The sequence below is a fragment of the Epinephelus fuscoguttatus genome, linkage group LG5 (assembly GCF_011397635.1).
Source record: "Epinephelus fuscoguttatus linkage group LG5, E.fuscoguttatus.final_Chr_v1".
Lineage (NCBI taxonomy): Eukaryota > Metazoa > Chordata > Actinopteri > Perciformes > Serranidae > Epinephelus > Epinephelus fuscoguttatus.
The window spans coordinates 24,655,910-24,674,580 of NC_064756.1; the positions used below are offsets into that span (position 1 = coordinate 24,655,910).

The 18,671-nt window shown below is 40.4% G+C and overlaps 1 protein-coding gene across 1 annotated transcript; it reads right to left on the reverse strand.

Moving 5' to 3' along the window:
• Nucleotides 1-4,129: 4,129 nt before the first annotated feature.
• On the reverse strand, nucleotides 4,130-18,250 carry nmd3 (NMD3 ribosome export adaptor). Its single transcript, XM_049577116.1, has 16 exons — nucleotides 18,122-18,250; nucleotides 17,668-17,759; nucleotides 15,692-15,826; nucleotides 15,443-15,539; nucleotides 14,971-15,051; nucleotides 14,318-14,446; nucleotides 13,109-13,199; nucleotides 12,303-12,381; nucleotides 11,234-11,330; nucleotides 10,549-10,666; nucleotides 7,568-7,713; nucleotides 7,131-7,243; nucleotides 6,974-7,046; nucleotides 6,641-6,747; nucleotides 4,767-4,837; nucleotides 4,130-4,608 (listed from the first exon to the last, which is right to left on the reverse strand). Exons 2-16 carry the CDS (start codon nucleotides 17,709-17,711, stop codon nucleotides 4,475-4,477), a joined length of 1,515 nt encoding a protein of 504 aa, XP_049433073.1. The 5' UTR covers nucleotides 17,712-17,759; nucleotides 18,122-18,250; the 3' UTR covers nucleotides 4,130-4,474.
• Between the last annotated feature and the right edge of the window lie 421 nt (nucleotides 18,251-18,671).

The following is an 18,671-nucleotide window of genomic DNA, read 5'->3' on the forward strand; positions in this document are numbered from 1 at the left end:
TTAATGCATCAAAAATTACATTCAAATAATAAAATAATATATATTACTCTGAAATGGGCCATTGTGCATAATGAGCACTTTTATTTTTGGTACTTTAAGTATATTTTGATGCTAATACTTTTGTGCTTTCACTTATGTAAGATTTTGAATGCATGACTTGTAAATGAGTATTTTTACCATGTGCTATTGGTAACTCAAGTACAAGGTCAGAATACTCCATCAACCATGGATGGGAAATATATTCTGCAGGCTGCTGTGAGTGCTTCTGTAAGATCACATCACTGCATGCAGCATTTATAGGACCATGTGTCCTTCAAGTCACAATTTGACTAATATCTTATCATACATTCCTCTCTGCTCTTTTGCGTTTCTGCATTTTGGTGGCAGATATGTGGTTATGTATGATAATACAAGAACGGACTGAGCTGTGTGACCGGTCTGTTGATTCATCTGTAAACATACTAGAGTTGACTTCATGTTTTTCCTGGAAAACCACACAAAGCCTTAACGCACACTCAGACACACAAATGTATTTAGAGAAGAATTAACTTGGCCTGTCTTCTTTGCCGAGCCTTCAAAAAGGCCGAATCAAAGAGAATAAACAAAACAAGCCCACCCAGAAAAGAAATCTAAGTGCAAACTAAGAAGCTGTCCCTTTTGTTTCAGGGCATTGAGACAGACAGTTAGGAAATCTTATCTCCTATCAGCTCAGGGTTTGCTGACCTGCTCAGTTCTTGCACTTGACAACACTATGCAATATTGATGTGTAAACACAGACAGTGCCACCGCGGCGCACCCGTTACCCATGATTCACTAAGATTTTGTCAGCGTCACAAGGATTAAGGCCTGGTTCAAAATGCTGGACACATGGCATGAATAAATATTTCCGTTTGCAGAGATTTGACACCTCTTTGTATTATAAATATTGACTTTCTTTACATCAACTGCTCTGACCTGCTCCATTTTGGAAATTAGTGCCCTCAGATCCTTCTATCTCAAGTGATGTTGGGAATCAAAGCTCCTCCAACATGTCACCAGTCTTCTTATCCTGAGTGATGTTGGGTCTGTAACAGAAGAAATTAGGTAAAGGGGGCAAGAGACAAAGCCGTTGGGTCATGAGGTCTCTGTCTGTGCACCTGCAAATATGGCGAGAAAAGCAGGTCAACAGGAGGGTGATCAGGAAAAAAAAGGAGAACCCCTACTCTGCGTTGTTGTTGCCCAAATCCACACACACTCACACACAAACACCCATAGGGGACTCACCTCATTCACTTTCCCAAGTAGATCAGATTTCCATTAACAACCAGCTCAGGTTGTGAAAAACAAGCCTGCCTCCTCCCTCTTCAAACTCAAACGTGAGACATGTCACACAGACTAATACACCCTGTGATACACACACTCTTGGTGTCTTAAATTACACGAAGCCTCGCATTAGTAGCTCTGGACAGCCATGCAACACACCAAACGTCTTCAAATCTTCAACTTTTACGTTTAAGTATGGCTGCAGCTGAGGAGAAGGCCGTGTGTGAGCAACTTCCACAGTTTCACATTCTCAAAATCATCAGGGATCATCCAAAAAGTATGTTATTAAAATGTTTACTCTGCTCTTTCAAGCCTTTTTAAATTACTCCAAAGCGGTTTTTAACAAAAACTGTCTCACACAAGGTACTCGCCACCTTTTTATTGCCTTCTAACATGTAGAATTTTGTGTTGTGCTTTCCATTTTTACATTGTGTTGTGTTTTAATACTTCCATGAGCACTATATATAAAATAGTATCATGTACTAGGCCATATCAAATCTGCCCACCATCTGAAAGTTTTTAGCTACTTGAGCTGTGTAAGGTCATTTCTGGGTATAAAGTGTCCCATTGTAAATGCTTGTGTGAAATCTTGCATTGACATTTGGATGTATGTCTGTGTGTACCTTTGGTGTAAATGACGACTGCTTGCACATGAGCTATGGTTCTAATCAGTTGCACTGAACTCCAGATCACATGAGAACATCACTGTTATTCAGAGCAGCCTTGATTCTAATTTACATCTCCACCTTCAGCCCACACCTAAGCACAGCCCGGCACTCTCTCTGCCTGAAAAGGTGGTGCAGCTGAGTGAGTATTTGAATAATGTCCACAGTAGTCAAATGACGCCATTAACAGGTTCAGCCTGTGGCTATTTACATACATAACTTCTCTTTTGTTAGAGGCCCAACGCTCCCTCTGGTGGATATGAGCAGCAGAGAAACTGACAATAAAATCACCACATATTGATTCTACACAGGTTTTAGGTGTGTATTGTGTGTTCAAGTGTCAAAATAAAGTCTACTCAGCGCAGACAGTATGAACTGATTTTTGAATGTGCTGTTGATGTACTCTATTCTCCCTTGGTGCACAAAGGAGGAGTTCCTCACATCAGGTAAACTGAAATAGAATTGTGGATGGTGGCGAAATAGTGCCAAAAAAATCTTGGAAATTAAATATGTATTGAAGCTGCAAGCAGCAATGAACAGGCACTCGCACCTTGTCATGTCAGGGACGCTGGTGGGACGCTGGTCAACGCAGCTGTGCATTTCTGTGACTGCCGAACTGCTGAACAAAAAAATAGATGTATCTGTTTCAAATATTGTAAACGTGGCTGCCCTCATACTTCCATGCGTCCTTTATGATGGTATAGGTTCAGCCAACAGATGGCACTAGAGAGCAGAGTCAAAAGTTTCATTCAACAACAAACAAGGCAACAGTGAAGAAGGTCATAAAAGTGGTAAGTGGACTTGCTTGAGTTTCTTTAAGACGTTTCACTTCTCATCCAAGAGAAGTGAAACGTGAATGTGAAGTGATGTGAAGGCACTTCTTGGATGTGAAGTGAAATGTCTTAAAGAGACTCAAGCAAGTCCAGTTGCCTACGATGTAGCACTTAGGATTACTTTGACCTGGATGACTCAGAGTCCACACCAACATATATATTACCAAGTCATTCCCTTTTGCCCTATTTAAATGTCTTCCTTGTCACCTACGGTTATATCTCATTTGAACTTTGCTACACTGCCTCAATGGTCTCTGGTGGTACTGCTTCATTTCGTCCATTTCCATAAGCTTTCAGAAGACGCGCACAAATGAACGCAGAGTACAAACAGAAGGCTGCGTGTCGAACGTTGAGCATAAATGGGCCTTCAGATATTTCCTGCATGAATTGCGTGGTGCTGGAAATTAACTATTGCAAATTGTGTCCCACTTCCTGTGTTAACTATGTGGCCCTAGAGAGCACATACTACTTCCTGTTGCCAATAGGTGGTGCAATGACTATGAGTCAATATGGGCATGTTGATCCCGTCATGCCTGCTCTCTAATCAAGCATGTGAAATCTGGGGCAGACTGGACCATGTCAAGTTGCTCCTGATGGCTGTGCCATCGGTGTGTGAGTGCTTGTGAATGTTTAACTGGGCAGGACGCACCTTGTATGGTAGGTGAACACCAGGGTGTGAATGTATGTGTCAGTGGGAGAATGTGACATATAGTGTAAAAGCTTTGAGTGTTTGGAAGACTAAAACGGCGCTATACAAGTGCAGTTCATTTACCATCCATATAGTCAAGATACAACAGCTTCCTGTGTCTTGTCTTGTTAGAAGAAGTATAAAACATGTCCTTACTTGTTGCCAGTAGGTGGTGCTATACATAACTAAATTTTGGGATAAAAGTCTGTGACTCTTTCAACAACTTTTCATTTTAAACCTCTTTAGATGCTAGACAAAATTTGAAGTCTATTGGGTTAAATCTCCAGGAGGAGTGTGTTTAAATATGACCCCTGTAAATGGCAAAAAATACACGTAAGTGCCACAGTTTATTGAAAAATGCTGACTAGGGTATGACATCTTGCTGTGTCACATGCACCTCCAAATTTTCATATATCTATGTAAAACACACCACCAACATACCGGTTGGTGCTCGGGCCCTGATTAAACGTTGGAAAAAAATGTTTCTGTGAAGTTTAATTGGCAGTAGCTTTACAAGTACTCAGTGATTTGCCATCTGATGTCACACATAGTACTTACTGCAAAGAATTAGTGTGCAGTAAGGATTTGGGACTGAGCTAGTGTCTTTTAAATCTCCTAACAGAAAATGTCTCCGAAAAGTGTGCGTTAGGACAAATATTTATTTTGATATAGTGATTAGAGGCACTCCATTTCCAAATCACTTCAAAATGTTATATGACAAAGGGGGAAAACAGTACTTTAGAAACACGTTTGTTACTAAGTGGCACCGTTATAACACAGTTTGTGGGTTTTAACTGCAATGAGTCATTGCATCAGCATCTGATGAGCGGTGGATGATTGTAGTATGAAACATGACGTGTCATTGAGTCAATCAGTCCTCAATCTGCTGTCAGTTCAGCCCTGTGTGTAACTGTGTCACTGTATCAACAGCGGGCCTGTATTTGACAGGTCAGCTGTCAGTGTCACACAGGCAAGATGGCGACCTGCTAGTCCGTCATCATGTCGGCACCCTCTCCTCCTGTTGCATCTGATAGGCTGAGCTCCTCCAGCATCTCCATCAGCGAGATACGTGGTGCTCCGTCATCGTCGGTGTCGCTCTCCACTGGGATCTTTGATGCATCTGAAATAAAAAAATAAAAAATAAAAATGCAATAATCATCTATAATAACCTAATGTGACACTATTTAAGCTGCAACACTGGCAACAATCCTCAAGAGAAGGGCTGATGTGTCTCTGGATGCTGGTGCAGTGACAGGACGGTGGTGTCCAGCTGCTCACCTCTGTAGATGTTAACGTTCTTCCTCAGAGCCTCATCCTCCTCCAGGTCCTCCAGGAAGTCCTGGTATTGTCTGAGGACAAAGAAAGGTAAAGGGAAACCAACATTACAGAGATAAACATAGTCACAGGATACCTGGTATTTTTGGCACATTATTACTAAACAAAACAATGTCATGTCTGTGCTACACCTATATCTATGTCTTTGCTCTTTTAATATCTCATACCTTGTGCCTTTGTGCTCCTAATTTGTTTACCTAAATGATTCCCTTTTTTACTGAAAATATATATATATATATATTTTCCCCCCTTGATTCATAATATAATGGTACCTCTATGTATTATATTTGATTGTGTTACAGCATCATTTTCACCATTGTTGCTAAATGCTATCCTTTGTACATCTATTTCCTGACTTGTTTCCTATACTTTTCTTGTGTTTAAACAAACAAAAAAAAATGTTTTTAGTCACCATTTAAGTTTTCAAGTGTTTGCTCTTATTTTCTGTGAGAGCTTAATTTGTACTGAAAATAATCTTCAAGCATTCCTCTGAGCCTCAAAATTACAACAGCAACTTAGGGCCACTGTAGGTTAAAATAAAAAATTAAAATAAATACATTACAATAAAATAGAATGAAATATGGAGCTGGGGTAGGAGGGTAATATTTTGAGGAAAAACTCCAAGAAAATTTCCAAGATTAAAGTCATAAATTTATGAGAAAAATGCCTTCAGGGCCTCATACAAAAGTAATGTACTATAAAGAGAAACAAAGTTGTGGTGAATTAATGGATCAAGCACAAACTCTCATGCTTGAATATCTGAGTTTTTTCTCTGGTAAAATTTACAACTTTATCTCAGAAATTTAGCTTTTTTTTCCCCCTGGAATAGTACACCCTCCTCCTCCTTGATTTATTTTTTTAACCTGCAATGACCCTAATATCCTGTCGTACAAAATAAAGTTAAGGATAAATCGCTTGTTTATTTAGGTAGGTATTTTCTACGGACAAGTTGTTCTAAATTTATGCAGCTGTTTTTTTGTAAGGATATTTCATGAGAACTTTTCCAAGCACTCTGACATTTACAAATAAGTCTGGGGATATTCTACATTTTCTTATTGTCAACTACAGCTGCAACAATCTTGTATCTTATGTATCTAACAAACGATTAGTCTAATCATGATTTTACCAATTAATCAAATAATTGTTTTGTCAATGAAATGTCAGAAAAAGGTCAAACATGCCCAGTGTAATCTTCTAGAGCTCAAGGTCACATCTTCAGTGTATGTTTTATCCAACTAACAGTCCAAAAATCAAAAGCTAGTCAGTTTATCATCATGTAAGACAAAGAAAAGCATGAGATTTTCACATTAAAAGCATTCAGACAAGCAGATATTGGACTTTTTTGGTTTAAAAAATGATTAAAACAATTATTTGATGACAAAAAAAGATGCAAAATTACTTTTCTGATTAATTTTCTGTCGTCTGAAACGTATCAAACACATAAATGAGCCTCACTGCTGAACTGGGTGACCTGTTTTTTCATTACGATGAACACGGGCATTGTAATTCCAACAAACACAGTTCCGCTGCTGTACATGCTCATTAGAGCATCTAATATGCATCTCTCCGAGTATGAAAATAGTTCCCAATAAATGCGCTATTCAGTCCTGTTTGGGTAACATTCGCTAATAAACTAAAACACAGAGTTACTTTAGAGAATTATTTATCCTTTTATAACATCGCTGGCATTATCCTTTAAAGATGACTTGGTAGACATCAGCCATGCACACTAGACAGAACTTTTGAAAACGACAGGCTGTGATTGCGAGGATGAATTCTTGAAGCTTTAATTCAGACAGTAAGAGTTGCTGTCCTACCTTTCATCATCTGATTCCATGCCCTCACGGTCTCTCGCCATCTCCTGCAGTTTCCAGTTCCTGCGCTTCACCCTCTTGCTGCGGTCATAGCTTTTCTTGATCAGCACCTGTGACAGACCACAATCAGGTTGTTCAAATCATAACGCCACAACGGACCGTCTATATTCTGTTCTGAACTTGATGCTACATGTGAATGTAGTATTTATCAAGGATGGGATCATATCTACAGTCAGTACTGCATGCTGCCACTAGAGGTCAGTGTTAATCAAGTAGACGGTAGTTGCTCATGGCATCATTGGAGGCCCAGGTGTTCACTGAGGAGTTGAGTCTTACCACATCAGGAACGTAGTGAGGGTTCATCTTATTCAGGTATTCATCATTGATGTTGGAATTGGCAAAGTCAAACCTGAATGGTGAAAAGTAAATGAGCCATGAAGAGTAAAGCCAACCTGACCAACATCTAAACTTCTCACCAGCCCCTCACACTCACCCCATCACCAGGTCTCCGATGTTAAGCAGATGGCCCAGGAATGTGCGGCAGTGATACTGCTGACTGGTGTCCATCTCTGACGTCTTCTGGACCCACACCTCAGCCAGGGTGTGCTGTAACACATAAATACACAAAGAGGAGATATAAGTGTTGTTTCAAGCCGTTGGAACAATATCTTGTTTTCTTCCCCTCCAATTTGTTCAGACAGTTGCATCGACACTGATTAAACATTCAGAGCAAGGAGAAAGCGAACAAACCGCATCCCCTACGCCATATGAACAAACACTCGTGTGTGTTCCTGTCGCCTTGGCTTGAATCCCGCATTCAGACTCAGGGATAATGTAATGCCTCGCTATTGATTTTGCTTCCAAGAGAAAAGCGATGATCCACCCATAATGCAATCTGTTCCGCAACAGCACACACAAACACACCCTCACCTTATTGGACCTTATTCCGGCTCCGGCGCCCAGCTTCTGGTTTCTGATGATGTCGACGTCCATGACGATGAACTCCTCCAGTTGCCGTGGGTTACAGAGGCTGCTGAAGGGGTTGCGCCAGTATGTGTTCCCGTCCACCTCAGCAACTAGTGAGTTAGAGATTATTTATGTATTCATTACTGACAGCTCCACTCTGATAAGATTCATCATTAGAGCTCACGGCCAAAAACATGTGCACAAATTATACGTCACCTTCTCGTTTTTACCTGACAGTTAAAAACCTTGGAAATTAGATAAAACGTGCACTTCATCCATCATTATTTCACTGACAGCTCTTCAAGGAATTAGTCACATTTTATTGTTTAATTTCTGAAAACTCAAACTTCAACATATTCTAAGTTTCTTTATCTAAAAGCCTTCAGGGTACTTAAAATGATATGAATCTGACGAATCTGTCAGTTTGTTTTCCTATCTGTGCATAATCCAAATAAACCAGAAACAATGATGTGTTTTTTGTCCATACTGCAAACACGCTTAAGAAGACAAACAGCCACACAAATATTTTTAATACTCCAGTTAATTGCCTACTGCAGCCCAAATCTGCCGAACAGAGCTCTGCCTCAAGGCTGTTTCGGCTATTCAGACTGCTCTCAAACTTTCTGCAACAAAAATAGCCTGCTCTTTGAAGAGTAATTAAAAACGTGTGTGCCGCTTACAAAATGTCAGAATTCTGCTGAGGAGCGTCTCAGCCTCTCGCATAACGAGTGATTACACCAGATACAGAGGAAACACATCGCCGCTAATTGTCAGCATTCTTGTATTGATTAGAAATGCCTTCAAATAAGCTGCCTCAGCTGTGACGGCGCGTACAAAATCTGTTTTTGCTTTTCTTCTTCTGAGTGTGTCTCATGCTGTGCTGTGACGGAGAGCACAGGGAAGCTGTTGAGTTCGACGGCTGTGGTGAACATGTGGTCAGCAGACTGGGGTCAGCTTAGTGCAGCACTGAAGGGTTTCACTCAAGCGATGACTCGTTATATCACCATGGTAACAATCAGGAAATGCTTATCATATTTCCTGTTAAACACTCAAAGACACAAATGCATACAAATGCAAAATTTGTGGCAGTGATTGACAAAGTATAAATCATAACATACATTTTTTTTTAGCACTGTGTCTCCTGGACGTCTGCTGCTGATAGTCTGGCACCTGATCGCCACCTTCATACAAAGCCCCGACCCCACCTGAGTGCTGTGGGTGTACACGCCCCAAAATGTCCAAGAGGACAGAGAATAAGAAGAAAATGTCCCTGCAGATAAATACTCCGCCACACACTGCCAGTGGGTCATAAGTGACGATTGAGAGGGATTACTTCAGTGCGAATCTACACATTCATTTTTAGGAAAATCCTGAATCCCATATCTTTAACTGTTCGAGTCATTTATCAAGCCAAAATATTATCTTATATGACAAATGTGATAACAAACTACAGGGCTGACCTGAATGTTGGGCTCAGATGGGCTAGCAAGATGTAAAACAATGTTGAAGATGTAATAATGACCCCCATAAAGTCAAGTGACAAAGTGGCTAGTTGATTGTTTCAGACACATCGACTGACTGTCCCCCACAGTCCTTGTCTCTCATTTACCACCCCTCCATCAAAGCTTTGATTAACTGAGAATATTTCTCACTGAAGCTTTGATGCCATGAACATGGTATTCGGGACAGCCCTAGTAAACTGATTTTTTTTGCACAATTTTCTGTCAAAACAGTTAATCAAATAGTCAAGGAAATAATTTACATATTAATGAAGATGTTTGTTGCAGTCCTAATGAAGTGAGTGCTCTAGTGCTTCAACTACATAAGATCTGTGAAAGCTCCCATTGCTGTGCTGCCGAGTCCAAGATAATGTCTTCAAAGTATGTTTTTTTTCCCCTCAGAGGCCACAGTCAAAAAACCCAAAATATTCAGTTTACAATGACTTGTAATGATTTAGAGAAACACGCTGATTCCTCATATGTGAAAAGCTGGAGCCAGAGCATGGTTTGGGTTTTTCATTGGTAAATGACTTAGCATGGGCCAAGGAAGAACCCACTACATTATGGAGCGGATCAAAAACACGGGCAGAAACACAGATCATTTTTCACTTTGCAATATACAACATTCATAGTCTGGGCCTGATTGCCTGCACACAGCACCCACCTCAGATGTCACGAGAAAGTGGCAGCGGCAAAACTGTCACGGCTAGCAGTGCTGACAGAGCAAAACAGTGCTGACAGAGCTTATGGGTGCTAACGAGAGTTTGTTCATTGTCACCGGGTGGTAACTCCAGGGTTGGCATTGCGCTTCTATGACAATGTGTCATCTTGCCACTGTGGGTCTGGATGGTGTTATCAACAGAGCTAACAGCTAACAATGGCAAAAGTCAAATGCCGGTGCTTGTATCATCCCCATATGAGCCCTGCTCTCCCATGCACACGTGGGCCAGGTAGTGCAGTGCAGAGTGGCAGCGATCAGATAGCAGTTTGCTGCTAAATCAATGTTCTGAATGTTGCACTTTCATCAATGCGAGATAGGGCATTTGACTGTAGCAGAGATCCATGCGCTCCAAGGGCTCTTCAAGATACATTTTTGATTTTGTTTACTTTAAGTAACAACAATGGGACGACAGTACATAAGAACATTTACTCCCCCTGTGTACTGTATTCACTTGACACTGAGCTTAATTCCTCATTAGAGAGCATGAAAATCTTTGGAAACCTCTGACGTGTTGTTCATCAGATCTTTCACAATTCCTTTAGACAGAGCTCACATTACTGGATTTGTGAGCGTAGTGATTTAAACTTCAACTCCGCTGACAACAACCAGATACACCACACCACCGCTACATCAAACCACAACAGTGTAAGTTGTATTTGAATTGGACTGCGGTGTCATTCAGACCTGTTAAAGCTCAGCAGTACTCTGGCAGCAGGAATACTCACTCTGCAGGGTGTTGGGATCGATGAGGTGGATGGTGCTGGTGACACGGACGCACACACACACTTGACCCATGTTCCCCAGGCTCTGTGCCAGCCGTGGTGAAAGGCACACAACGTTGTCCTGGAAACCAGACAAAACCAGACAACCCGGGGTCAAACTGAGGTCGAAGAGAAAGTAAAAAGACTGGACTCGCTAGAGAACTTCACAATGTGTGGGAAAAGAAAGCCCTCGTTATCCTACAGGCCAGATTAAAAAAGTAAAACATAAAAATCCGACGAGCAAAGCACTATTCTGATTCCTGTTTTCATTTATTATAATTACCCTGTGTGACCCCTATTATTCAAACATGCCATGAAAACACACCCACATCTCTATATTGCTCTTACAAACAGACACGTAAAGCTGCTTGTCAAATGGGATTAAGGAACTATTGAAAGTGACAAGAATATCTAACCCTGCCTTACCTGCAATGTATTAGGGTAGATTAAGTTTGAGTTTCATTTATTATCACCTGACACCATCAAGAACAAACATGAAAGATTCTGGGCCAGCCTCAGGTTTCATAAGACAGCAACATTTTGACTAAACTAACAACGCAAAGGCTTCAGAGATGACGTGCAAAGGAATACAACAGCTCTGGCTTGTCTGAACTTAACTCTAAAACAAATAAATCACATGGCTGTATACCTTGCAGACAGGTACAATCTCCATGGAGAAGGTGCTCTTATAGTTGTACGTGTTTGAATGGATGTCGTGAGAGATGAGGCGCTGGGATGTCTTTGACCTTCAAAACAGGAATAAAGTGTTTATTATTTTCATCAGATGTCAGTCAGAGACACAGCAAAGCTCCTATCATAGCATAACCATAAAATTGCTTGGATGTAATAAGATGAAAAAAATGTGTACTGTGCAGTCATATGGCTCATTTATGTTCAATGTTGGATACGGACACAGACAGCGCCCTCTGTCTGTACTCTGCGGTCTTTTCATCCATATTTGTGCACGTTTTCTGAAAGCTAACGAGTACAGATGAAATGCAACAGTACCACCAGAGATCGTGGGGGCAGTGTGGCGTAGTTCAAGCAAGATACGACAGCAAGATACAACAGCAAGACACGGTGGAGAAATGGCAGAGCATGATGAATCAGTATTATTGTAAAAAAAAAAAAAGTCTCTGTCCTGTTCTCTGTATTTAATGACCTCCGCTGACGACCTCCTCTACTGTCAACATGTTTGTTGTCGCAAGAAAGTTTTGGCCTTCTAGTGCCATCTTTTGGTTGTATCCATGCCAACAAAAGGACGCATGGAGGTATGTGGGTAGTGAGGTTTGAAATGAATGCATTTGTTTTCATATCTGAAGGAAGAATAAATGAGCCTTAACTTCTTCGTCTGAACTGCTGAGGGTCACGGAAACATCTAGGTGACTCATTATATAATGTTTGAATTTTTATTAATAATGCAGCTTTTTTGGGACTGTATTTCCAAGCTATATTCTTTGTTCATGCAGTTTCTTATTAAGACATTTATTCACTTCAACCCACACTTTAATACACACCCACCAGCAAATTATTTTTCTGTGACATTGCCATATTTGCTCATGAGTGTCTGAATCGCTGGATGAAGACTGAGAGTAGGCAGCCATAATCAGTTTGAATCCTCTTGTGATTAGCATTAAAACAAAATGGGAATGCTGCTCTAATACTGAGACTCATGAGGATGATGTTTTCAAGGAGACACAGACTGAGGCGTTGCTCACCTGCAGGGCACGGTGCACTGGAGGAAGTCGACCATCTTCTGCGCATGCTGCTTGGAGCCATAGTAAAAATCAATCCCCTCTGAGAGAGAAGAGAAATACCATCAAATACCTCTCCATCAATAAGTTCATCCCAGGCGCACTTCACGGGTCATCGCCCTTGCAGAACACATATGCATGCAAACAACACACACACACGAGAGCAGATGAAGCTGGGAGAAAATATGGTGGCCACATGTTGTAACCTTTGTAAAGCTTTTTAAGTCCTGCCGAGATATGGAGATGATTTAGATTACGCCACCAGCCAAAACTCCACTTCACAGTCCCGGCCAAGAGTGCAGAGAGCTGCTGCTGAGCCGTCACTCAATGCACAGCACGTGTGCCTGAGTGTGTGAGTCCTGTGTGTATGTGTGTAGCAGTTAGCATCTCTAAATGGGGTATGAATCAAGCTTGCATTGCAGGGTTCCGGTGTGGCATGCCTGCTCTGATTACAGCACACTGATTAGATGCACGACGCATGCCCTCCTCTGAGGCCCACACGAGGACAGCTGTATGGACTGATTGGTGCCAGTGATATGCATGCATGGCTTGCCGTCTGGTACGAGGTAATTAACACTCGACACATCATTATGTTCTGCTCAGTTCTAATCCGCATTAGTTACGCCGGTGACGAATCAGACAAGTTTCCCACTTTTCAGTGTAATTCGGGGAGAGGCCCTGAGGAATACAGCAGGTCGCTCCCTCTAAAGATGTGTGTGCTACCATACATGGGAAAAGGGTGTGTATGAAACAATATGCCACTGACTTACCATGGATTTCTTTAATGTTGAGGGCATTCTGGTGGAGTTTGTGCTTGAGGATCAGCTGTTCTAGATAGTAGAACGTCTTTTTATGAACAGTCTGTGAAGAAATACAGAAAGAAAGACATTCATACAGATCCTGCCAGCCCTGTGCCCCAATTATTTATGCAGTCATTGGTATGAAACTTTGCATCTGCCACAACCTGTCACCACATTTTGACCTTTCAGAAACACAACTCCAGTTAAGACCTTCATCCCCTGAGGCTGTCTGATAATATATTGATATTAAGTGCAGCTGGGAGGACACATCCTGGGAGCAAAGCACTGCTGGGAAACAAGTGACAACAAGTAGACTGTTGTTGATTCTATCATGCTGCTAATACCCAACTTCCTGTATAGTTAGACAGAGTAAAAGCTTTTCAGTGAAGAGAAGTGACTCTGGCTTATATTGGAATGGTGCTGAGAATTATATTCACCGAGGGCAGCTTGGCTTATTTTAGTGAAGTTAAAAGGTAACAGAGGCTGAAGGTTTTAATCTATAACTGGACTGAACTTGCTTGTTTCTGAGTCATCATCTCATGAGTCTACAGTCTACTGCAGTTAAGCTTGGTCTGGGTGCACACATCAGTGATAAAACAAAGAAGTACAACCCTAGGATTTAGTTTTGTATTTTCTGCCATAACACTAAGGGCATTAAGTTTGTTTTACATAAAACATTCGAGCATAGCTTCAGTTTTTAACATGCCATTGCAAAATCAATACAAAATTGCAGGATTGTGAAAAGAAAGGGTGAATAGAGTACACTTAAAATGGAAAAATGAGAGGAACCAAGGGAGATACATGGTTACAATTAAAGGGTGCAGAAGCAAACATGCAATCAGCCAACATTTTTTGGGAATATGTGCCTTTGTGGCCCTTCAGTATAAATTTCCTTGCATGTTTCGAGCCCAGAGCATGAGCACTTTTTCAAGCCCTTTTTGCAAACCTGGATGACCAAATTTGCAGATTTATGACAAAATAAAATGGATATTAATGTTAAACCAAACAACTAATCAATAAATACTTCCTAAACGTGAGCATACTGCATGCATGCAGGTGCAATTTATTAAAAAAGATATTTTAAAAAAAGTTGAAAATGTGAATAGAGTTCAGGTACAGTAAGACAGGAGATAACCAAAATAAAAAAGAAGGATATTTCATTAAATCACAGACTCCTACCTTCTGCCTAACTTGAACCACTGCCTTCCAGAAGTCCTTGGCTTCCACGCGGTGGCAGTCGTCACACATCTGGTACTGAATGACAAACTCGACCACAAACACCTGCTGCAGGATAGCGCCATTCATCACCTGAAGAAGCAAGGACAGCAACAAGTTGCACCATATGCCTAACTATACAGCAAACAGCGACAAAAACTCTGCACTCACAGTCATTTAGATACATCTGAGCAGTGGGATCCAGAGATGGTGTTATACAGACACTCCGACAGCACAAACAAAAGAGCTGGCCCTGAGAAGCACAGGACTCAGGTTCTCGCTAAAGGTCAACGAGATGCGATGACAGCCACTGGCGAAAAACTTTCTTCTCTCAAACACACATAACTCAGTCAGAAACAGACGACTCCATTTCTTAATGTCACAGAATGTCACTTATCTTAATTGGGTGTATGTCACACCTTGGCATTATTATTTCCTACATAAGAAAGCTTAAATTCAAACATGCACTGTGCTTGCTGCCAATTACCACCTGAAGAAATAACCCAGATAACCTTTAGATGAAAAATATGTTGCCTCTCTCAGGTCACTTATCACTTTTAATCCGTTAGTTTGAATGTCACTCTCCCGCACTTATCACTTCCACCCTTTTTTCTTACCTCCTTCTGGATGGTCACTTTCATTTTAATCCTTTTGGAGTGTGGCTCTGTCCACAGGAAGCCAGCATCAATGAGACGCACCTGTGAGGGGAGGGGTGTTGTTGAAACTGCAAAGTAGCCCAAATAAATATCTCTTTCCTCTGCACACTCCTACAAAAAACCTTGAATAATCTCATCTTTGAAAAGTAAAATAATAATAGAATTAAAAATGAATAAGCTAAATAGCTCCATGAGACTGAAACAAATAGTTTAGCATGACAATTCTGGAAAGATTAGGAGGGGACAGAAGACACCCTGGAATTTATACCTGCAATGTTCATATATACATATATATATATATATCTATATCTATATAGATATAGATATAGATATATATATAGATATAGATATAGATATATATACATTTTACATCTTTTATGAGAGCAAATATGCTTTTGTCTACTTTGTGAAGTTTAGTAAGAATCACACGCACTTTGGTCATGGAGCTCTTAATTTTCTTCAGGCAAAGGGCCAGTAGTTCTCTGGACTCCAGGGCACACTGCACCCAGCTGGCTGGAGGCTGCAAATACCTGCATCAAAGAGGAAGATGTTCATTTAAGCCTCAACTTTCGCAACAAGACTTATCCAATACCTGTAAACGTTGTAATGATATCATCCATGTATCACATAAAAAGGTATTTTTGATTCTGCTTATGAATAAAAAAAGGTGCATGAAACCAACCTTTCACACTGCTTGCAGAAGTGCACTGTGACTTGCTTGGGGATCCCCTCTGAGATGTCAATCTGAGTCCGCATGCAGGCTACACACATGTTGGCTGGGTTGGGAGGAATCGGGGTGCCACAGGTACAGCACAGGCTGAGGAGAGAAGAGGCAACATTGGTAAAAATGAATTAAAAAAAATATTTGGCATTTTACACCTCTGGGTTGGACTTCTTTTTAGTTTTAGACTATTCAATAATCACAACATGTACTAGGGCTGTACCAAATGTTTTGTTGTTTTTAAACATGCGAAGCTTCTATTGAGATTTTTGAATGTAGCTTTAAACTTCTGATGTCACTCCCCTTAAAACAAATCCACTGAACATAATCCTGTTTCACAAATCCATTAAATGAGTAAGTCTTTTTTTTCATCAAATCAATTTTCCGTGATGGATAAATGTAATTTATGGTGCTGTTAGACTGCTGATGGACCATCCTGTTAATACAGGTACTTTCCTCCCTCTGTGTGTTTTTTGACCACAGTGAAAATGTTTTTTAAAGAAAGGCTCAACTCAAACAAATATGGGTTGAAGCAGAATGTTTTGTTAGATAAAAATGTGAATTTTAGAAATGATTCCATCTTCCTTTCCTGTCCTTATGCTTATTCAATAAATTTGGACTTTTGGACTTCACAATGTCCTGGAGTTACTAATGGATCACGTGAGTCAGAAACAATCCCACGCAGCCACCACTGGAATCTAATTTAATAAATACTATAATACTAATCATATAAGTGTAACCTTCTCTTTATCTATGCAAAAATACTGACTTCAAACAGACTGAGAAGACATGCAAAACAAGAAGGCTGTGCAGCATTTAAATGTTGATTCAGAATTTGAAAGTCAATGCTAGAATGAAGCTTTAAACTATTCAGTACAGCCCTAACATGCACTATACATTACTGCTGTGCTGACAGTGCTGAAGCATGCCAAAGTTTATTTCATCTTTCTAACAGTCATTTTTTTCTGGTAACTTTAACATGCAATGCCACTGAACTTTCAGACAGCTCAAATCTACATAAAATCATGAATCCTTGCGATGAGCATTAAGATGTCTATGGTTTTGTCAAAATGACATTAAAATTGTGCTGTAGAGCTGTTGAAATCAAAGACTGTTTAGAAAACACGTACTGTGTACCGTGCAAGTGGGAAGCTTTCACATTTGAGAATAAGAACAAGCACGCAAACAGCAACCTGCCCAAATTCTCGCCGCCTTTTACCTCCAGACTGGGGACATGTTAGCCCAGCGACATGGTGCTTTGAATGGGAACTGGCTCAAAGAAACTCTTTCTATGTCAAGTCCTAGTTAAGGTTGCACTCGGCAGTTATGTGAGCAGAGCTTCAGACAAAGCTCTTTTGGAGCAATGTCGAAGGACTCCTAATGAAAAGACAAGATGCTTGGTGAAGACAGCCGATGGTTTTGTGCTTCATCGCTTGTGAATGTACTGCTGTGCAGCAATTAACTGTCAATGGTTTTCCAATAATCAGTGCTTTTAGTGTAAGACAATATGATTCATTATGTTGAAACACACATATTACCTTATGTTTACTATGACAGATTGCAAAATCTCCCACCTATCCCATTATTGATTATTATTGCATACTTAAATAACATGTCAGCCACTACAAAGGGACATGCTGGCTTTAATTAATTTGTTAGAGAGGCAAATATATAACAAACCTTTCTCATTGTGAACATCTTAACTCAGCAAACACGAATATCTTTAATAATGGCAGTACACCATTTAGGTGTGATGACATATTGTTATGACTTACTGGCCCCTTTAAATAGAGCCGAGCATCACTGCTACTAGTTGCAGATGTTTTTTCTCTGTGACATGTCACCATGTTAGTCTGGAGAAAGGTCTTTGATGTGTCAGGACTCACACTGTACAGCAGATTCTTGAACATAAACACCATTTATATTTTTACACTTACATATTCCCCTGGCTGCTTGTGGCAGGAGCTTGCATGTACTCCATTCTTGTCAACTTGACAGGTCAGTGTGTGCCAGCGGGTCTTAATGATCCCTGAGGACAGAAACATGACAGACTGAACTGGACCAGTCAGAGATACAGCACAGGTTTGACAGTAACAAGCCAACATTAGCTGGTAGCAAGCACTGTACAACAGTTGCTAACATTATTTCTAACAGCAATTGCATAATATAGTACTGTGGTTTTGTTAATTATAGTCAGTCACTGATAGACAGCTATATAAACAGTTAGATAACCAGGCTCCTAGCTGATGCTCAGTATCAGTTAGCATTAGCGGCTAATTCGCTAGTTTTAAGAGTGATTCTGAAAGTTATTCGTGACGAAACAAGCACACAATGTTAACCAGAAGTATAAGATAACTACAACAGGTATTATCGACTGATGACAAAACCTACTTGCGTTATTTTGATGGGAACTCCAACACACAACGTGAAGTTAAAACCCCACGTTTTCCCCACCGAGGACCGAGGAAGCTGAGTGACGTCATGCAGTGGTGAAGGACCCCGGGCCTGTCTTTCTTTGCCTGACTAAAATTCCTTCAAAAATGTTTTTAAAAAGCTGAAAAAAAAACTGTTAAAAATCCAAAACCTGAATAAAAACTTTGAGACTAGGCTTTTATCTTTTTCTACCTCAAATAAAATAGACAAGAAAAGAAAAAGAAAAGAAAGAAAAGGCATATAAGTAAATTTCTGCTCTTCTGCAACACAGAAGTCATAAAAATGTATTAGGCTAAATAATGAATATGACAATCTAAGCCTACTAGGATATATAGTCCAGGCTAGACCGTAAAGGTTTATGACCTTAACTTGGACAGAAAAAAGGGGATTCCATCAGTGCATGTAACTCAATTTATAAAATAAGTAAAACACATTGTCTGGACCTATTTAGAAATAATGTTAGGAACAATACTATAGTAAAGAGAGTCTAGCATTTATTTGACTGAAC

What these genes read in the sequence shown, in the direction of transcription:
- nmd3 (XM_049577116.1), bottom strand. Translation starts at nt 17,711, where the DNA reads ATGGAGTACATGCAAGCTCCTGCCACAAGCAGCCAGGGGAATAT. An exon ending in CCGGAATAAGGTCCAATAAG is followed by an intron (nt 7,244 to 7,567) that starts GTGAGGGTGTGT and finishes TATGTGTTACAG; the next exon opens with CACACCCTGGCTGAGGTGTG. An exon ending in GAACGTTAACATCTACAGAG is followed by an intron (nt 4,609 to 4,766) that starts GTGAGCAGCTGG and finishes TTTTTATTTCAG; the next exon opens with ATGCATCAAAGATCCCAGTG.